This window comes from Numida meleagris, chromosome 3, assembly GCF_002078875.1.
Source record: "Numida meleagris isolate 19003 breed g44 Domestic line chromosome 3, NumMel1.0, whole genome shotgun sequence".
Lineage (NCBI taxonomy): Eukaryota > Metazoa > Chordata > Aves > Galliformes > Numididae > Numida > Numida meleagris.
In genome coordinates, this window is record NC_034411.1 from 44,883,712 (window position 1) to 44,905,969 (window position 22,258).

The 22,258-nt window shown below is 40.1% G+C and overlaps 1 protein-coding gene across 2 annotated transcripts in view; it reads left to right on the plus strand.

Moving 5' to 3' along the window:
* PRKN (parkin RBR E3 ubiquitin protein ligase) overlaps positions 1-22,258 on the plus strand; it is a 712,245-nt gene that overhangs the window by 126,345 nt on the left and 563,642 nt on the right. For both annotated transcript variants that reach the window (XM_021391068.1, XM_021391066.1), the window contains exon 2: positions 1,617-1,780. In XM_021391068.1, coding sequence (XP_021246743.1) covers positions 1,617-1,780 — 164 coding nt within the window. The remainder of the gene's footprint in view (positions 1-1,616; positions 1,781-22,258) is intronic.

Genomic DNA, 22,258 nt, shown 5'->3' on the forward strand with positions numbered 1-22,258 from the left:
AATTCAAAATCACTTACTTTTCAGAAAAATCCGAATATAAAGATTGCACATTTCAGTTATTTCCAGAACATCTTTATTTAGAAATCAAACCCAGTAACAAGATGTACTACAGGAAACTGTGTAACACATTTCAGGGCATATGAACTGCACTCCTCCTGACACAGCGTTATGCAATCCTAACCTGTATTTTAGTAAACTTAAAGGATACTTTCAAGTGCAAAACTCAAAACGTTGTGAGGGAAAAAAATATATGTATATTGGTCTGTGGCCTTAAAGATTATCCAGAAATATCAAAATCTATATTGAAGACGTGAAATTGCAAATATTTACAACGTTCGTTGCTCAGCAAAACCGTGGCATCATTCTCAACTGCGTTCATGTGTTCTTAAAGCATTTGACACCCTTGCAGTAGTCAGGTAGACTTTGTGTTTGGAAAATCATTGATCCTATTGTCAGTTTAAAAATAGTTTTCCTCAAACTGTATGAGTACTTTTGAATTTATGCTTCTGTCAGTCATAAAAAAATTCAAAGGAGTACATCTTCAGTTAAAACATTGCAGTGGGAATGGAAAATCTTTAAGAGGGATGGTTGTCGCAGTCAATACCTAAACAGATCAGGTGTCAGGTACCCAGTGACTAATTGATATAAATGATTTTTTTTTAATATTATTTTTTGCTAATTCCTTTGCTTTCTGCCAGTGGAGCTGTTTATAGGCTGAAGTAGCCCTCTGGGGTTGAGCATACTGTTCATGAAGCCCCAGTGACTGGTATGGGTTCAGTCAAGTGTTTCCTGTTTCATAGTTCTTGTAGTCATTCCCTGGGTCTTGGGCTCAATGAGCACATTCAGCACCCTTGTGAAAAACAACTCTGCCACCTGAATGGCTGTAAGCTCATGAGTTTATTGGCCAGGCTTCTCAGGATATATAAACCAGTCTCTGCAGCTCTAAAAATGATATGGCGAGTGCGGTAGTGATTTCCTGCACTGAAGGTACATGCCGGCAGGAGTTATGTACTGCAGATGTTTTAGTGAACTCTGAAAAGGCCACAGTGTAATACAACATTCCCAAACATTTCTGCTAGCGTGTGATTTTTCTCTCCATCATTATCTTCCATAGAACTATATCTGTGGGGAACCAATTTATGTGACTATGCTCTACTGTAGAACAGTGAATTGTTTTCCCTAGTATTATTTAATGAATCTTAGCTCTAAAACTCAGTTTTCTGCATGTATTTGTTACGTGCAGCAGGGAATTGCACAAGAGGCATAGAAAGTGTACGTGTCCTGTGTCTGCTAAGGTTAGGAGTGAATCAAAAATCTGTTCCACAAATTAGTGATGGCCTGGACTGCTGCCTGGATGGGTCCCTTTTGGTTCTGACTGTTCTCTCCAATTTATAGCACTGCTGGGGGAAGCACATGGCTTTTGTTTATTGGTCACTAACTATTCTGTGATAGGAAATCCCATACGGTTCCTCTTTTCCAAATGATACACTACAGTATTAATAGCTTTTCTCTTAAAATAGAGCTCTCTGAAATTGAAAAATAAGCCTCTTGTAGTCACTGTTGTACGGATATGCAGTGAGAAATGTTTGCTTTAAGAGGTGTTTTCTCTTTTTCAGTGTTTGTCAGGTTCAACTCCAGCCATGGCTTCCCAGTGGAGCTTGGGTTGGACGCCAGCATCCTCCAGCTGAAGGAGGTGGTTGCGCAGCGACATGGAGTTCCAGCTGACCAGCTGCGGGTGATTTTTGCAGGGAGAGAGCTTAGCAACAACTTAACGCTGCAGGTAAGCCTCTCTGGTAGCTTTGCTCCTGGACTGCTGCCAGCTCTGCTGCCTCTGCCTCTAATGCTGCCAATCTGACATTCATTCCTGAGATCTAATAGAATAAATAGTGCCTGGGGATTCCTTGAACTTTACTCCACACTGCTTCATTAATTCTGACCTTCTTAATTATGCATTAAAACAGCAAGCAGGAAGGGTAGGGAAAGAGAGAGAATACGAGAGAGAGAGAGAGTACGAGAGGGAGCTGTGCCTAGTGAATAAATGTTTACTGACTACAGAAGCAAGCCATGCACAATTTCTGTATCTGTTCAATTTTTATTTTACTTATTCCATTTGAATCTTAATGAAGAAGGATGTGAATAAATTGCTTCAGATCAGGCTGCACAGTCAGCACATTTTGTAGAATTTGTAACCCAATTGTGACCCCTGGAGGATAGCTACAGGGCTGCTGCTGCTGTTGTGCATGCTGCCGCATGCCATATGCAGGTGAACGCACTGCTGGAGCGATGGTTCCAGATCAGAAAGCCCACGGAAGTATGCTCCAAACCACCAAACCCATAAATGTGTGAAGCTAAGAGCAGCAAGGAGCATGGAAGAATGGCTATAAGTGGGTATCTGAATTACAGTTCCTCAAGGTTAGGTAGCTGTTCAGGTCAGTAAGCGCAGAGTTGTTCATCTGTGATGAGCTGTAGTAAGCATGGAAATATAGGTTCAGTTTGCTCTTCCTTGTTCTCTTTACTACTCTTCCCAGTGCTCCCACACTTGTTTTATAAATACTTTTATTTATCTGTGAGTAGTGAATGTGAATTTCAGAGTACATTCAGTAAAGGGTTAGTGTAAGATCACGCATCTGAGACATTTAGGAACACAGGGAAACTTGAAGGCCTTTGAATAGAGTGCACTTGAATTTACTGACTTAATGAAACTGCTATCCTTCTGCAGTTGTATCAAAACAACAGTCACAATCTCTACTACTGCAGAGGATTATATAAAAGGTCCCTCACAGGCAGAAGCGTTTAATATTAATTGGCATTCATGTTTCAGAAGTATTTCTGTACTTAAAATGGATGCTAAGTCTGGGTACAGAAAGTCACTACTGTATTAACGACCCGTCCTATTTCTCTGTGGTTATAATATTAATTACTTTGCAAAAGCTTTTAGGGTGTTTTAGGACACAAAAAAGAAAAAAAAAAAACAGCCCAGAAACATGAATTGTTGTCAGTCTGCAATGCATAACCTGCAGATAGTGGTGATGCATGTATTCATGATGTAAACTGCAGTATGTTTCACTTATATTTTCAAGTATATTTTTTCACCTATAAGAATAAAAATAAATACAAATTGTGGAAGTTGTCAGATGCCAGTTGCTAGATTTGGGTGTCTGTGTTACTCTGTCATAAGCTTCTGAACCACCTAGTGTTTCCTGAGCAGCTGTAGGTATTGGTGTTACTGCCATTTTATTTCACAGACACCGAGTCAAACTTTTCACCTTTAAACAAGTTTGCTGTCAGTTACAGCACGCAGTGCTTTGCCATGCAGATTAAAAAGTGCTTTTCAGATAGACAAGCCTGCTGACTATTTGCTTAGTTTATTTAATAGGATTGCCAGAACTATCAAGTGTAGCCAAGATTTATTAATAAACCAGATCTATGCTCATCACTGTGACTTTTAGTTTCTAAAGCAGATAGGATGTAAAATAGCTGTTTCAGGTGGCATAATCCATATTTGTGTATTTAAGTGTCTTACACAATCCAATGATTAATATTAATATCATCATATCAACTAGTTTTTTATTCTTGGTATTTAATTATTTTAATTATTTTTATCTATTTGTTGTAGAAATTGCCAACGCAAGAAGAATGGTAGATGATTTAATATATCTGTGTTTTCCTACGGAAGGCAGTTTAGGGCTTTTTGCATAAGCAGCTAAGTGCTAGTAAAACTTGTGTGCTAGTAAAATACTGACTGGTGGCATTTATGCTGCATCTGTAATTTCAGAGTTAACATCACATACAAGAAAATTAATAGCAGTTGTTTTCTAGACCTAATGATTTGCATGCAGATTAAGCAAACACAATGTACATTTGTACACAGCTGAATCTTTTAAGTTATTTTATTTTATGGTAGCTTTGAATTTCTAATTAGAGCATTTCTTCCTTTCATGTTTTGTAGTTTACTTTTGCATTTACTTACTCAGGATACTGTGGGAGAATTTAGAGGTTAGTAATGTGAACTCATTAGAGATGTGTCATGGTTTTATGATTTTTGGTTATTGGTATTCCGCATCATAAGATCATGTAGTGTATGTAAGTGATTCTCAGAAGAGAAGGACTACTATTCCCCAGGGGACTTTGCTCCTCTGTTACCGTTTTCCGGTAGAGGGAGAGATTAAAAACTCGCAGATCATGAGACCCAATCTCTTTTCACCCGTCTCTCGTCCCAGCAGCATCTCGCTCCCCAGCCGTCTTACCGTCAGTATTAGAGTAAGGCCTACCTTAATTTTGGACACTCTCTCTCACTGTACTGGATTTATCAGCTTAAATTGTAATTATATTGTATTATAGTGTGTTGTTTTGCATTCCGATGTCTTATTTAGTAAATTAGTTTGTTTCCCCTCAGATTGTTGCCACTGTTTTTGCTCTCAGGCCCATCTCCTTACCCTTTTTCCCCTTTTCCCTTTCCTGGGGCGTGAGACTGTGGGTCCCCCGTCCCATTCGTCACGGAACTGGGCCGAACGCCCGTAAACCATTGACAAGATGATAAGATTATAGAGGACCAGAGAAAAACTGGGATGGTCTCAGGTATGTGGGGTAGAGATAGAGGAAATACTCCAGGATAACAAAGTTTACTGATTTCACAGCTTGCAGAACTGCTAGATTTGGCTTGACAGCTACTTTAGAATCTCAGGCAGGTGATACAGAATGCAACTGAGAATGTGAAAACTACATTTGTTTTCCTGTTTGAAGTGAGTGGAAAAATCTTTCATGGTGGCTGAATGCTGTAGAAGAGAAATGAAGGTTGACTGGACAAACATTAGAGAGAAATAAACATAAGGAAGAAAATGCCAACTTGAGATCTTTATGTAAGTGAATAATTTGATAACAACAACAGTACAAAATATCTAGGAATGAAAGAAGTGAAATATGTGTGGAGACATTTAATTTGGTAGCTGAGATTAGTGTTTTGTCCTTGAAAAAGAGGAAGATTAGACAATGATTCAACTGTACACAAGGGAGATCAGTATCTTTGCTAGTGACAGAGGGGCAAGTAGTGAAATTAGAGCTGTGCTAAGAAAAGATTGGTAATGGCTGGGTGAAGAATGAGACCTGCAAAATTTGGATCTCATAAGAAGGAATTACAGCAATAAGCTGCTTCATAAAAGGACAGCAAATGGTGTCACTTTAAGGGTGCTAAATATTCTGAAGAATGATGAAGAGCTCCCTGCTGATTACAGTTCACTTTGGAATGAATAGAAGTAATTAATAAATACTCAAAGTAGGAATTGTTTCAGAAGACTATCATGGGAATATGAGAATGTTGGTAAGAGTTTTTATGTCAATCATAAGGGCAAAAGAAGAACTCAATCATAGCAAATTCACCAAAGGAATAAGCAGGAGATGGCTGGGTATCAGGAACATTGAAATATTGTAATGACAGATGACTGCTGCTTACAGAAATACCATCACTGCTTCCAAGAATAGCAAATCAGTTGAGCCTTTTGGAAGCGAAATATGTTTATATATATATATATATTGATACCCAATTTTGCTCAATAAACTTCTTTGAAATTTACTAATGTTAATAATTGAAGCAGTATTATATTAATGTAGGCTTGCCTTTTCTGGGAGAGATGAAAATCCACTTGTGTGGAGAAACTCTTTGCAAACAGCAAGTGAGAGAGATTCCTTGCCTGTCATAGTTTATACGCAAACAGTGAAAAGGGAATTCACGGCTTGTTCAAAGTCAGCGAGAGAGGGATAGAATTAAGTCTTCTGTTTCCCAGTCTGAAGCCATTTCTTTTAGATGCTTTTTCTTCTGTCAGGTAAACATGGGAAATACGGTTCTCTGAGACATGAAGACTAAGGATATGATTAGTAGTAGGACTAGTTAGCTTTAGCGCAGTGCTTCACTGCGAAAGCTTCCAAATCATGCTTGTATTTGGCAGGAGCACAGTCTCAAAGCCTTGGATCATAGACTTCTTGTGAATTTGTCTTTAGAAAAGCATCTACATGGATGGATGTAGTCAAAGTTATTTATACATGTGTTCAAAAATAAAAGAACTATGATGAGAAGTATTATTAAATGCTGGTGTGTGAGCTGGTGAGCATAACTGAAAATGAGTAAAAGGGAATGATGATGTAGATGATCACCTCTACAGAGGATAGAAAAAGGGAAATGTTAAGAGAAAAATGGTGCTATAAATAATTGTAGTGTGCTGAAGTTTGTGTGGTTTGGAAAGGATGTGCTTTGTTGTGGAACAGTTTCTGAATGGTAGATATTAGAGGTCAATACAGAGAGCGCCTGGTTCTGAAAGCCCCATCCAGTGCTGTTGTGTGAAAAGCTCAAAGCCAGGCAGAGCACCTTTGTGACAATGGATCACAGGAGATATCTCTCAAAACAACTTGCTTAGCAGAAACAGGTATGTGAAAAATGGAACAATGCATATTTTGGAAAGGCCTTGTGAAAGTAAGTGTATAGCAACTTTCTTACTCTCAAAGCACAACTCAGTATGATGGAGTTTCCAGTACTCTTTAGATTTCCTGATTTCAGTTTATTGAAGGTGCAAAGCAGGAACTTGGTGGCATAAGTGCAAAATATCTCCCTAACCAGCAAAAAACTGTGTGCTTGACTTTAGTTATAAACCCATGAACATTAAGAATTTAACTGACATCTTGAAATACAGAAGTGGTAGTGCATTTTGTTACGTCCTGCGGTTCTGTATGTAGGATACTAAATCACTCAGAGAACATCCTCCGTATTTGGCAGTTTTGAGGCTTATAGAATGCAGTGGAGCCAACACTTGTATATGTAAATGCTGTTTGGAGAGATTTGCTCCCAGGCATTCTGAATCAATCATCCTATGTGGAATTCAAAGAGAGGAAATGATTTTGTGTGTGTGTTGTAGTCAGTATCTTGGGTCAATCTGATCGACCTGTGGATCTTATCTGTTTCAGCTTTACAAGTAAGAGAACTTCTACTTCAGACTAGAAAATGCTACCTGAAAAATACTTAGGAGTATCATAGTAGTAAAGGAAATCTAGACATGCCATCCACGTTTCCAGCTACTATGGACTTTGCTAAATTAGTAGATAACAGTACTGATCACTCCTGCATTCTTTTGACAGCTTTTGACTGACTTTGTGAGAGCAGACTCTACATGTTGAATACATTTTCCAGAAATTTGTGGTGGGTCATGTGTTATTTATATACCTTACTGTTGCCCATCATGAATGTGGAAAATACCAATAGCCATGTGTGTTTTGAAATTGTCAAGTCCAGCTCAGATGTACAAATTTTCCATGTCTGTTCAAGAGGATATATGGCTTTTTAATTGTTCCAGCAAAGCAAGCTCTGAGTACATTAAAAATAGACCTTTGAGCCTGGTAGTGAATTTCCATTCTGTGCTTAAATACACTGCTTTTCTGTTCTTCTGATGTGAAGTTTTTCCTGGAAATAGGACGGTATGGAAAATATTCAGACTTACAGCCAAATAAGAGAGAAATTAACTTTTAGTAGTTTGGTTAAGGAAAGGACTGTGGCATCTAGAATGACCTTGCTGGTACCTTCTGGATTCTTCTGACGCTATGTTTTGGTTGTTGTGCTAACTGTAGAGGAGGAAGTATGATATGGTTTTCTTTGCAAACTATAGTGCTTTCTTTATGAGCTTGTATTTAATTTCTAGAAGTATCAGGATTTTGGTAATTAGATTAATTCTATGTTGCCCATTAAATATGGTTCATGGATCCCTGGAATAAAGTTGCTGGTGACACTGTTTCAGTCAGCTGGGAGTCTATGGGATTAATTTCTATAGCATCTAGCCATCGCTGTTATCATTGTTACTACTTTCTTACATGTGAGTAAGATTTCAGGCAGGAAGAGATTTTTTTTTCAGTTTTTTCTTAAACTTTGTTGTCTACGACAACGTAATAAGGTTAAGGCTTCCCTTCCGTCCGCACCTCAGCGTGCGGGGCATACGGGACGCACACACAGTGTGTAACGCCGAAATGCCAATTTAATGCTGCGCAACAAGGCTATTTATCCCCGTACACGCGACCGCCCTGGATACCCGTGACCCTAGACCCCTCCCCGGGTGCACGCAGGCACTGCCCATTTTATCCCGCAACTCCCCCCTCTTTAACAGCCCCTTTAATACGTTCCCCTTTTGTTCCCAGTTTCCCCAGCTATCCCTACAAGGCCTAAGCACGTCCTACATATATATACTAGGCAGGGGAGGTCCTGTCGCGTCACATCCCGCACGCTCGGTTACCGCCTACTACATTTTTCTCCTCCCATGCCTGGAAAAGCCTTGCCCCGTTACAGCGCGATCGCAAAACCCCCTACAACCTATCCCCCAACTAACTTACCTACCGCCTAAGCTCTAATGTTTGCACATTATACGAGTGCGTACTTCATCATTAACTACTTAGGACTTATCATAAGCGTTCACGTAGCCTATGGTATTCCATGCGCCGATCAAAGGCTTGCTCCATCATTCTTTGTAAGCACTGCTGCAAACATCCCATCAAGCATGGTAAGCAAAATGTAATGCAGATAAACACTACGAGCACTATACCAACTACTTTAAGTATCTGGGTGACCCATGGCCCAAGCCCGCCAAACAGGTTCTTCAGCCAATCGCCGAACGGATCATGGTCAACCGTTATCTTCTGCACGGACTTAACCCCTGCTCGCAGGGGCCACACGCTGGCCCAGGTGAAGACTGTGGGAGGTGTAAGGAGTGCATATATCCAAGGACCCACCCATCGTGTCGGATCTGTGACAAACAATGTCTTTGCTTGGCCCAGAACGTGGTCACGCTGCGTGAAGGGCCTCTTCTATCACTGCTCCAACAGTGACGAGGACAACTGCGTTGATGACCCCTCTTTAAGGGCACGGAGCTGCCCTTTCAGGAGCTGATGTGCGTGCTCCACTATTGCTTGTCCTTGGGAAATGTGTGGGATCCCAAACACGCGCCGGATACCCCAAGTGCACCACCAGGCTCAAAACGATGGCTTCTGTAGCCTGGTCCATTGTCCGTTTTTAACGCTATGGGAACCCCCATTATCGTGACTGCAAGGGCGTAACGCCTTGACACGGTCATGCCCTTTTTGTAATGAGTAAATACTCAGCTATCACTGAAAGACCAAATCACTCGTGGAGAATACACATTCATTTCAAAAGAATGGAAACGTACCCCATCCGGCATCTGTGGAGAATGCCGTAAAAGGCGATGAAGAAAGACCTGTGATTCTGCAGTTTGTAGGCTGCTCCTGACAGCATCCAGCAGAAGAGAAACTGCTGGTTTGTGCCTCCCGTGAGCGGGCGCTGCTGCCTGCCTGCTGGCCAGACTTTTCTGCTGGCTGCTGCAGGACTGGAGGGATCCTGATGCCTATTTGCTAAAACCTGGATGTTGGGCTCTATGACAACTCTCGCCCCGGCGAGGGCTAAGAGGTCACGTCCCAGTAATGAGAGCGGGATGTCCAGGACATAAGGCCGAATCGGTCCTGCCATCCGCTCCTGCCCTCTTTCCTCCCACGAAAAGAGGACGGGATAGTGACTGCGATGGCCCATCACGAAACCCTCCACCCCACTGACTGAGCACAGGAGTATTTCCAGGGCCCAAGAGGAGGGCCATACAGCCGCTGAAATAGTGGTGACATCTGCTCCGGAATCGATTAGAAAGGAAATGGTTTTCTGGTTTGGATTTGGCTGTGTCAGGCCTTGAATCAAGATTTGTACTTTAAGTATGGGTCTATTTCCTAAGTCGAAACTAACTTGAACCAATGGTACATCAGCCTGGCTGGCAGACTGTCCCTCTTCCTTATCCCCGGCTCTGCAAGCAGTTGCGAGCAAGATGCCTTCCCTTACCGCAACGGAAGCAGACGTCTGGTGCAGTTTGGACTGCCATCACTTGCAAAGCTGCTGTTATCCCAGCAACCTGCTCAGATAAAACCGCAGCCAATGGCTGCACCTCTTGAGCTCGACCGAAAGCGCAACCACGCGCTATGAGTTCCCCTGCTGTGGCTGTGGCAGGAAGGGCTGCAAGAGCAGCCTTGTACTCTGGAGCTGCGCTCGAACGTAAACATTCTCGCAGCACTATTTCCTGTGTTTCCGGGGGCAGGTTGTTGCTCGAGATAGCTGTCTGTACTCGGTCTGCAAAGGAGCCGAAATGCTCCCCAGGTTTTTGTCTAATATGAAGATAACTTGGCGACCCACTTGTAAGCGTATGCATCCGCTCAAGCGCTCGCCTGCCCAAATCCGCCGCTGTGACAAGAACGGTGGCTGGCAAAATCAGTTGTTCCTGAGGGGTACTCCAATTACCCTTTCCTGCGATTGCATCCGCTGGGATGTTGTGTAGCGGATGAGCTGGGTCTGCCTGCGCATGAGCTCGCAAGCTATCCACCTCCTCCTGAATGTATGCCTCGAAAATCGGTACCTGCGCCTGCGATCCGGTAAGACCTCCCTCTTGGACCGCTTTTCTCAACTGCATTAGCATTTTGTAATCTACAGGTTGCCATGGGGGACCCTGCGGTCTGCCAACAAAAACAGGATAGCAAGAGCGCGGCATGGGCTCAAGCTCGCATCCGGAGAGCATGCACTCCTGAGCACGAATAATCCAGCGCTTCCCGGCTCTGCGAACTTGGTCCCGTGCTTGTCCCCGCCGTCTCCTTTCTCCCTCTGATGGCAGGTCTATACAAAGACGACCCTCCTCCTCCCCCGAGGAACTGGTCTCGTCATCCGTCCCACGCCTTTGGGACCCCTCTACCCTATTTTTGGAGCTAGTAACCCTCCTCGAGGTCGAGGGGAGAGGCTGCTCCACAGGGCTAGGTCTCGGCATCCTTCCCTCACCTACGCCCGGTACAGCTGCACCACAGGGAGCTGCACCGTAGGGCGGAGGTGCCACCGTAAAAGCGGGCGTCCCTGCCTGGACCGGCCAGGGGGCTGAAGGAGTGGGAGCCCTTGGGAAGCATGTCAGTGTTCCCTTCGGGTTCATAGACCAAAACTGTCCATCGTCCGAAGTCTGAACCCCTGGGGTCGCCTGCCCTTGCCTTGGTGCCCCTAAAGGGGCTAAAAGCGGAGCTTCCGTCCCCGTCTCTTCATCTAACTTGCCCACTTTATTTTCCTCTCCCTCCGACCGTTCCTTCCCCTGCTCTCCATCGGTTTTGGCTGTCTCAGTGTCATCAGGCGTTTCCGACAACACTTGACGTGCCGTGGCATCGAGGTGCCGCTCGTCTTTCACTTTCTGTATCACACTTCTCACCGTCCCCAGCACAGGGATAAGTCCCAGTGCCTCCTTATTTCCCGCACTTGCCCCTTCCCATAACTCCTGACCCGTCTTCTCCAAAGCCACTTTCTGTAAACAATCTGTCGGGGACTCCGCACACTGCTTGCGCAGCATCCACTGAAGGAGTGCGAGGCGCTCCTTCTTATGTAGTGTTATCCCTACTTCCTTGGCCAAGGATTTCCGCCTACTCACCACCTCCTGCACGCCGAGCCCCATCACGGCTCCGGCTTCTCGGCGCCTAGCTCGCGCCCGGCGCCTAACTCGCGCCCAAAATCGGCCGTCCGGCGCCTAGCTCGCGCCCAAAATCACGTCGGGGTCACCAGATGTTGTCTACGACAACGTAATAAGGTTAAGGCTTCCCTTCCGTCCGCACCTCAGCGTGCGGGGCATACGGGACGCACACACAGTGTATAACGCCGAATGCCAATTTAATGCTGCGCAACAAGGCTATTTATACCCGTACACGCGACCGCCCTGGATACCCGTGACCCTAGACCCCTCCCCGGGTGCACGCAGGCACTGCCCATTTTCCCCGCAAACTTCTCTCAGGCAGTTAAAATTCTCTACATTGAGATCATTACATAAATTTTATGAAATCTGTATCTGAAAGAGCAGTTGCTTTTCGTGAGACTATTAGAGAAACTGCAATAGTAGTTGCACCAGGTACAATACGGTGATAAGAAACTCCTCTGGTAAACCACTGTAGCTATTCTCAAGACATACATAGTACTGAAGAATGAAATTATCTTGAAAATAGTTCTAATATCAAATGTGTTTTTTTTCTACCTCAATACTTGCCAAAATACTTTGCCCCAGACGAAATACTTAGTGTATGGGGAAAGCTTCTCAGCTAGCATAAAATGCTGTAGATTCAGCCATAGAAATATGGATGTGACTTTTCTTACTTAGCTTAGTGATAAGGAATAGCTTAGTAGTATCCCTGAATGAGCTGATCAGTGTTTTCCTTGCTTCTACTTTGTTAACATCCGTTTCCCACAGTTCATGTTATTTTTCCTGCTTCCATTTCTGCCATTCCCAATCAATTCCAGCTCTTTAAAATCTTGTTTCCATCCCATATCTTTTAAACTCACTTATTAAAAAGAACAATTAGTTTTGTCTTCTATTTCCTAGTGTATGCAATAAAAGGAGGAAAGTTGCCTTGTAGATCAGCTCTGTCTGCTAATGAGCTGATATTTCTGATTTGTGACTCATATTGGATGATGTGTTTCTGTACTAACTGTTGACCTCCTTGTTTTCCCATATTGTATCTAAATAAGAAACCGACAGATCTGCAAGAGGCTATAGAACTCCAAGATATCTGCTGGTGGAGGGGGGGCCCTTGTGGAATCATCTCATTTCAGACAGCTCCATTCATGGCAGGAAAACAGACCAGTAATCTTCTGAGGTACTAGACTTCACACATATCAGCATATGAGTTTGTATATGTATGCATGATAATGCATCAAAGGTTATCACCTTATTTTAGGTAGTTTTGGAAAGGTATGTAAATGTTGGTAATTTTTTGGTTGATGAGTGTCTTGTAAAGAGACGTGTACGTGATACCATAGTTGCTAATTTTATGGCAGATGTGAGATAAAAAAAAAAGTGATACCAATAATGAAACAGCTTTAAGCTTCAAAAACATCTCTAATACAGGTTTTTCTCTATTAACTATTAGACATAAAACAGCATGATGAAAACATATAAAACTTTTATTGTCATATATTAGGTATGCTTGATATACCAAAGCTCTTTCTGATTTGTTTCTTATATAGCTCATCCCAAATTATCCAATAAACATATTTTTTACTGTATTACTTCAGCATCTTTAACTTTGCAGTCTGTTTGTTTGTATTTTTCACAGTACATAGCGTATTGTCAGCACAAAACAGATAAATGTATGCAAGTATGTTTAAGTACAGGAAAAAATAACTAATTTATTTTTTAACCAATGTCATATAACCTTTATTCCTGCATCATTTTCATTACCCTAGACAGTGATTTTGGGTCTTTGTTTACCACTTATGTTATAGAAGTGTGTTTATTACTACAGCTTAAGCATGTGTAGTATCTGAGCATCAGGAGAGAAAGAATCAACCATTTTTAAAACATTCAAATGCTTCTATGATCAGAATCTTACAGTAAAAATCTCTTAGTGAGAATAAGGACAATATATAAACCAATTGGCCATTTTAATTTATTTGTTATGGGAAGCCTTATTTCTTGTGAAAGTGTTCTGTTCCTTTTTTCTTCATTAATAGTGAAAACTACAGTGCCTTTCTTCTGAATGTATAGAGGTTCTTGTGTTTTTAATACTGGAATTTTTATGTAATATTTATGTAGTTTTTGTTTCTAGGCAGAAATTAGTAATGCAGACTTCTTAGTTTTCTCTGTCTAAATACATTTTTCATTGTGTTTTTTTTTTTTTTTGCTGAGAATATTAAGTATCGAAAAGAGAGAGAGAATTGATGCAACAAAGCAACAGAATAATGGAGGGAAGAAACAATACATACAGAAATATATCTGTGCTGATCTAAACATTCCAGACTAAGTATCAGAAGGCTAGAAGAGAGTTTTAGATGAACAGGATTCGGGTAGACCTGAAAGGTTTGACAGAGAGGGCTATGCTTACTTATATGGCATTCGTTAAATATGAGTGAGATTAGGTGATCAGCTAAAGAAATTCTGATTCAACAGGGTTCAGGATGCATCTGAGATCCTCCCACTAGGAAAGAAAGCCAGAGGTAAGGTGGAAAGTTAAGATATATTAGAGATGTCTACAAAAGTAAGAAAATGCAAGGAACTGGATTGTACAAGTATATGAATTGACAGCAACTACTGGTAATGATGTTTAAAGACATCATTTCAAAATTTTCTAGTAAGTAGTGGAATTAAAAGTTTTCAGTGTGGTAAAATAATTTGCAATGCGAAATTGCTTGAGGATAATGTAAAAACTATATTCAAGGCATGGCACCTAAAATAAGAGGATGTGTTATTGCCCTCAGAAGAAGTATGATATGTGCAAATCTACCTTAGTGGAAGACCCACTGAGTTATTGGACCTAGGTGATTTCTAAATCATAGCATTGAGTAAGATTAAAGAATTCTCACTGGCAAAACAGAGATCTCTTTAAAAAATTCAAAAGGCTAACACTTTATTTAGAACACTTTTTAAAGAATAGGGGGAAAAAAAAACAACATGCAAACAGCTCAAAATACTCAGTGTTACCATTTATTATAAAGGCAGCTAATGGTAATTACTGTTTTATAATCTATCATGGCAACTGAAGAATTATGGAATGCATAATTGAATGCAATATTAAACACCTTATAGAAAGCAAGATTTGTGGAAGTTGAACCAGCAAATGTTGATTGTTGGGACAGATTAACAACCAGAAATGTTGGCTTTATAAGCCAAGTGAGCACTTATACTTATTAGGAATTAGAACTAAGAGTGCTAATTTGGATTTCAGGAGAGTAGAGAAGCTGGATGCAGTAACACATTACTGTATTAGTGCCTATACTATGTGGCTGCAATGATTTGTGAACTTGCATTTACAGAATTGTCCTCTGAAAAGTCATCCTTTATCACAGCAGAGGTAATAAAAACAGCATCCCCAGAAGTGTTCATTTCCGATGGAATTCATTGCTGATCTCATCTATTTAAGTGAATGCAAATAGAAGTTCAGTCTTCTGTTTCTCTGAAGGATTGATGCATTTATGACTGGTGAGAACTGCATGATGTCAGTCTACCCCCCAAAAAATGGAGGAGGATTGACACAGAATGGGTTCATACCTCAAGTAGCCATAGGATTTAATCTCCTTGTGCCTTTTAGTATATGTATGTCAGCTGTAAAGTAGTCTATAAATTACTTACCTCCTGGCATAATTCAAATCTCTCAGAAATGTTATTTTCCTATTAAAATGAAATATTGACTTTGTAGATTCCTGTGGGCTATAAAAAAAAAAAATTGAAAAAAATCACAATAGATAAATATATGGGATATAGAACTTGAGAGAACTTGAGGATGAATATAAAACTTAGTTCTCATTTATGGAAACTGTCATGTATTCTATTGTTTCCGTGCCTTAGGAGAGCTAACTTCTCTTCTCTTAAAAGAGCTACTTCTGTTGTAAGGTAGTTTAGTGTGCTATATTGTGTTGTGTATTTATAGTTAAAGCTAATCTTTCTAGCAGCAAAGAGCAGTAATAGCCCTGCATGACATATAGTAGCTCACAGTAAGGCTGGAATCCACAGTTTTAAAGTTGTACTGTCCTGTGCAACTGCTGTAGGGAACCTGCTGTAGCAGGATTTCAGACCTGATGATCCCCAGGAGTCTCTTCCAGCCCCTGTGATTTTGCAATTCTGTGATACTGTCAGATACTGTCAGTCAGCTCTGGGTTTTCTAGTGATACTTATATGAGAGAAGTCACATTGGAGTTTAGAAAAGAGAGGATATGAGAGAGAGATAAACTTTCCTAAAATGAGGAGAAGAGGTGTCCTTTTGAGGTTTGTTTTGTCACTGGCCAATTTGTGGTTGCTTCATTCCGTCCTTTTTTAAAATGGCATTGGCATGCTGGCATTTCAAACAATGCCTAATAAGAACAATGCGTGAGGTCTTGTGGGTGAAGAATTCTGTCATGTCCTGACGTCATTACACTGTAGGGAAGTGGCCTATGTATGTATTTTGTTGTACCTGTAACTCATTAATCCTCATTGACTGTAACTTTATCTTATCTTGAAGAAGACAACTTTTTTTCTTGACTAACGCATAACTTAAAGGAATGGCCTATTTGGCTGTGCCAAGCTGATAAGTTGCCTGTGTTTGTCAGGGAAAGTTTGTCATGTAGTTATATTTTGATAGAAGGTTATTATAATTATTATGATCTTTTTTCACTGAAATATTTACATTCATATGACTTATTGTATCCGTGTGCATTAATTCACTTTCAACTTTTCATCCTGCCGGGTATGAGCTGCGAGAAGCACAACAAACTGCTATTATGAGTCCAAATGAGTCTGCCAGTTAAACTGCTTTTTTGTGCTTGTCTATTGTTAGCCTTTACTACCATTATCATTAAACTGGTCTTATGATAGTATTATTGTGAGGGTTCTTTCTTGTGTAGTCAAGAAATGTTGATTGCATTAGAAAAAAGTACTCTTTCTGATCACACTACTTATTTAGTCCCTGTTAAGGCTTTTTTTATTGGTTGATCTTGAAAGTGTTCACTGTAGTCAAGATTTCCCGCACTACAGAGCCCAGGCTGATGATCTGAAGTCTCACTTGCCAGCCTTTCGGGGACTTCCTACCTGGGCTTGAATTAATGTGAATGAATCTTGCATTTTTTTTTTTTCAAGCTTCCATTTAGAATTGTGGCTGGTAGCATTTTGTTTTGTTCTGTGCTTTAACTCTTCTGCAATTTATTACACATTAATAAAGAGAAAAATAGGCCAAATGCTGCATGTAAAACCATGTTAAAATTTTAAACTGAATGTCCTGTGGATGGATTGAAGTGCTATGTTCTTCCCTCTTTTTATCTAGTAGTTTTCCTTGATGGTTGAATGGGAAAATTTGTATTTTACCATGTGTTATCTTGGGGAGATAATGACTAAAACTTAATCTCTGTTTATTTTCAAGAATTTGTTTTGAGGAAAAAATAAAACAGGAAAGCAAATGCATGCATTAGTGATGATGATATGCATTATGCATATGCATGATGCTTGTTTTAGGTGGTAAGGCTGGACAGAGAATACTGACAGAAGTTGAATCTTTTTCTGTGCTCTTGACTTTCATACTTACTAGAGAGGTAAGTACCAAAGTCCTCTTATAACTCAATTTTGATTTATCTGTATGATTAGAATGTTTTGGAGGTTGAAAGAAAGAAATTGCAACTTATAGAATCATAGAACTACAGAATGGCAGGGGTTGGAAAGGACCTCTAGAGATTGAATTCAACCCCTCGCTAAAGCAGTTTCCTAGAGTAGCTTGCACAGGTAGGCATCTAGACGAGTCTTGAATGTTCTCCAAAGGAGACTCCACAACTTCTCTGGACAGCCTGTTCCAGTGCTCTGTCTCCCTCACTGTATAGGAGTTCTTCCACATATGTGTGTGGAACTTATGTTCCAGGTTTTGGCTGTTGCTCCTTGTTCCTGTCACTACACGCCACTGAAAAGAGTCTGGCCTCATCCAATTGCCTCTTGCACTTTAGATATTTATAAACATTGATTAGATCTCCTCTCTGTCTTCTCTTCTCCAGAATGAAAAGATACAGGTCTCTCAGCCTTTCCTCATATGGGAGATGTTCCAGGTCCTTTATTTTCTTTGTCGCCCTCCACTGGACTCTTTCTAGGAGATCCTTGTATTTTTTCAACTGGGAGCCCAGAACTGGGCACAGTACTCCAGATGTGGCCTGACCAGGGCAGAGTACAGGGAGAGGAGCACCTCCCTCAACCTGCTGGCCACGTTCTTTTTAATGCACCCCAGGATACCATTGGCCTTCTTGGCCAGAAGGGTACACTGCTGGCTCATGGCCAGCCTGTTTTCCACCAGTACCCGCAGGTCCTTCACTGCAGAGCTCCTCTCCAGCAGGTCATTCCCTAACCTGTACTGCTGCATTTGGTCATTCCTCCCCAGATGTAAGACACTATACTCACTTTTGTTGAACCTCATCAGATTCCTTCCTTGCCCAACGCTGTAGCATGTCCAGGTCTCACTGAATGGAAGCACAGCCTTCTGGTGTGTCAGCTGTTCCTCGCAGCTTTGTATCATCGGCAAACTTGCTGAGGGTGGATTCTATCCTTTCATCCAGGTCACTGATGAAGATGCTGAACAAGACTGGACCCAGCACTGAGCCCTGGGGAACACCACTAGTGAAAGGTCTTCAGCTAGATTCCATGCCACTGATGACAACTCTCTGAGCTCTGCCAGTTAGCCAGGCTGCATTCTACCTCACTGTCCATACACCTGTCCTGCACTTTCTAAGCTTCATTACAAGGGTGATGCGGGAGACAGTGCCAAATGCCTTGCTGAAGTCAAGGTACACAACATCCACTGCTCTCCTCACCATCTACTCAGCCAGTGATGATATAGTAGAAGGCTGTCTGACTCAGTTTGTGTAGATGAATCAGTCACCACACCAAAATTTTTGACTGCATCTCTAGCACCATGTAGTAGAACACCACCTGATTGCCTTCTGTATCTCAGGACTGTCCTACTGACCATGGTATCTCAGGATAATTACAAAAGAGAACACAGAGAGCTAATCCATGCTCTGAATTTGCAAACCTTAACAATCCCCTAGATTAGCAGACTATACAAATTAGATATAAAGTGATGGTGATATAGGAATAAGGTTTCTTCTGACTATCTACCTAAAGACAGGTATGTAGACCAGGACGCAATAGGCAGATTGTTCTTGACAGTAGTATTTTAACCTGAATAAGGAGTGCACTCATTTTCATTCACTGTGCAGGGCAGTCTTGGAATGCATGAAAACAGATTTTACTTTATTTTTTGGTTGAAAGAAGAGATGCACCCTAGCTGCTTGCTAGCATCTGACTGAGACTAGATAGAAAACCTTTCTAAAATGCCTATTTTTATGGATGCTTGATTACTCACAGTTGTTTTCTCTCTGCACACTTGCTCGTGCGAGGCAGTGCTACTCACTGGCACAGACATAACCATTCCTTATTGAGAACAGCTCTTGTGAAGAGGGACTGCTTTGCTTACCATCTTCAAAACTATTTTTCTCGAAAGCTTGCGGACAACTTCAAAGACAATGGCATTAATACAATACATTCTATAGTAAAAGACACTCTTCAAGACAAGTTTGTCCTTTTATTTTTTTTCTAAAGTTTTCATTTGCATTCAAGATATGCATTTTGAACCAACATTCATCAACTATTAAAGAAAATGATAGATATAGCATTACTATATCTCTTTTATCCCTCATATTGTAATGTCTTTGTGGTATGTATTAAATTCTATTGATACATCAGAATTGCATATCCACTCTTTCCTGTAGTTGTTAAACTGCTGTGTTCTCAGCTCCCTCCAAAGATTTGTAATTTGACCATTAATAAAGGGAACAGGCATTTTTATGTCTGATTACAGAATTTGTTTCAATATCTTCTCACTCTTCTACCAGACCCATGTGAAGTAAATGATATGTTAACAGTTTGACTTCTGTATGGATGTTCTGCAAACTTCATATCAGAAAACTGAAGGGGAGGGAAGAGGACTAGAAAACATGTAAGGTCTAGTCTAATGTTTCAGATAATGTTTATCGTAAGGTGTGGTTATATATCTGACTAAATGTTCAGTTGTTGGCTTTAGAAAGGATCTCCCTAAATAAAACTTCTTATCAACATGTAAAAGGCTGAATTTTTTTACGTAAGTATGAGTTCAAAATAACAGCATTTACTCTTAAGCATTTGTTAAACCTAATGTAATTATGAAAGCTGGAATATCTAAAAATCTGTCCCTTAAAAAAGCCCAAGCAACTCTTAAATTCATCCTTGTTAATGTTATGATTCAAAGTTACATTTCGACTGATGTATTTTTATAGCTCATTCTACTTGATTCAATATTTCCAGTCTGCCCTAAGTCATGAATAGCAGGAGTTTGCACTGAAGAATAACTGTTGGTAGGTTTCTTGAAAAATAGTAAGAAAATATCTGAAAATATGTCATTATAGAGTGTTGCAGAAAAAAATATATTGACATATAATTGTACAATAGTGATTTAATTGCAGCTGTAGATGTGATTGGTTTCAATTTCACGTAATTATTATATTATAGGTGCCATTCTTTCAAAATGATTTATGTGTTTCCAAACACTATATAGGACACAATTTTCTGAGCATTGTAGTGTGTAGTTCATTTGGGTTTAAGTTTCAAGGCAATTTAATAAGTTGCACTGCCGTGAGCATTTTTTACATTCTGTAAAGCCTATTGATTGTATAATACTTGGAGTATTTTCTAGTTTTTTCTATTTCCCCATAGAATGTTATCCCCAAAGCTATTGTTTCATTTGCCCTGTTGAAGGTATTTAGAAGATTTGAGCTGGAAACTTTGCAAGTTACTCATGTTTACTGGTGTTTTTATTCACAATGTTTATCCTAATTTCATCTCTTAAATATTTCTTTCAAATTTTGAATAATTTTGGAATCTGTATGAACACTGTCAAAATACTTTTGAAGATACTTGAACTCGGTGTTATATTTTTGCTAGGGAGTTCCTGTAGAAATGGAAAATAAGATGCAGTCTATGGGGAGGCAGCTGCATGATCTGTTGAATCCTAGTAACTATAGAAAAAGAAAAGGAGCAGGTGAGAAATTGCTGCCTGTTAATGGATAAACTGGGCTTGACACATACAGACATTGAAGGAAAGTGTAAACAATAATGAGAATGTTTAAACAAAAATATAAGAAAGTTCACACGCTTTATTAGTAAGTGTGATATATCAAGACTCCTTTGCAAAACCCCAAAGATATGAATTAGGAATGTTTTTTAGTCAGCATTCTTTAGAGTAACTGTTCTTGTGTAGTTTTTATAGAAGTATTACCATAAGGAAAAAAAAATGTAGGGCATTTCATATTATTATTCATAAAATATACTGGTTTTGTTTTAAGGCTTCCTGTTTAACGTGTTCGAATAAAATGAATCTTAGTTGTTTCAATTTGGATTCTTTTCATGTTTCAGAAACTAATGGTGTTCAAATTCTTTGTGAGCAGGACAAACAAAGCTTTTATGCAGGAGTTGCACTGTTTGAAATTGGAAGCAATCATTTCCTCTTCCTTCTCTTTTATGCTGATTTTCAATTACTAACGGTTTTCAAGAGAAGATGATATGTAATCAAACTTCAGAATGTAATACCTTGTCTTATTCTCAGCTTTGTCAGATAGCAAAGGACCAAATGAAAAAAATTCTTTGTTCTCTAGATCTAGCTAATGTGAAATTATCTGTGAACAATATTTTCCCAAATATTTCTTTGAAATATGTCTTTAAGAGAACACAATAGTTCAGAATAAGTGTGTCCAGATACAGAATAATTTAGAAATATCTGGAATTCCATGTCCATAATCAGGCATTTCATGATTTTGTGATAGTGGAACAGCAACAGAAAGCTAGCGTTGCACACTAGTGACCCAATCTCACACCTGGTGGAGACTATGAACCTTTGAAAGTGGTACCTTGTGGAGACAGTTATTGCTAGGTGTGCAAAGAGGGAAAAAAGAACAACCCAACTCATGCCCTGATTCATCCCATTGTTGATGATAGAATGCATTGCCTTTGCAATGTGAAATGTGTAATAGCTGATAATATATTTTGCCTCCTAACTGCAAGCGTAAAATTCAAAATAAATTTAATGAATTTTAAATAGCTTTAAATATAATTAATCAGGCAAAGTTGTATGTGTATTTTGCTTGAAAGGTCATTTTTTTCCAAATAAGACTCTGAATGTGTGTGTGTGTATATATATATATATATGTCTTCTAGCCTATTTTCGGGTCCAATAAGCTGATAACATTTTAGTATGTTTTGCTGCATATTTTTAATTCATTGGAACACAGGCTTAGTAAATGCCAGGGAAAGACTAGGTTAGAAAATAGTGAAATTTCTGAATGTGAGAGCTGTATGTCTCTGTTAGAAATAAACAAGATGATTTGTTGCTGCGTATTTGCTAACTCTTTCCTGAGCTAGTAAGTATCAGCTAAATTGCATGCTCAGTAATCCAATTGCCCGCCACCTCAAGAAACTCTTCAGCTGCTCATACTATTTCCTGTCTTCATTTTCAGTGTATCATATATGGGTTTTCAGTTAGTTACTAATTCATGTGACTTGTCAACTTCAGACAAATGTTATCTCAACTCTATATTGGCAGAATATTTTCACTATTTACACCATTATATGTCTGCAATTTCTTGAGATGTTGTGTTGGATGTTTGGGTATCTTTTTTACCTCAGTTCATTGA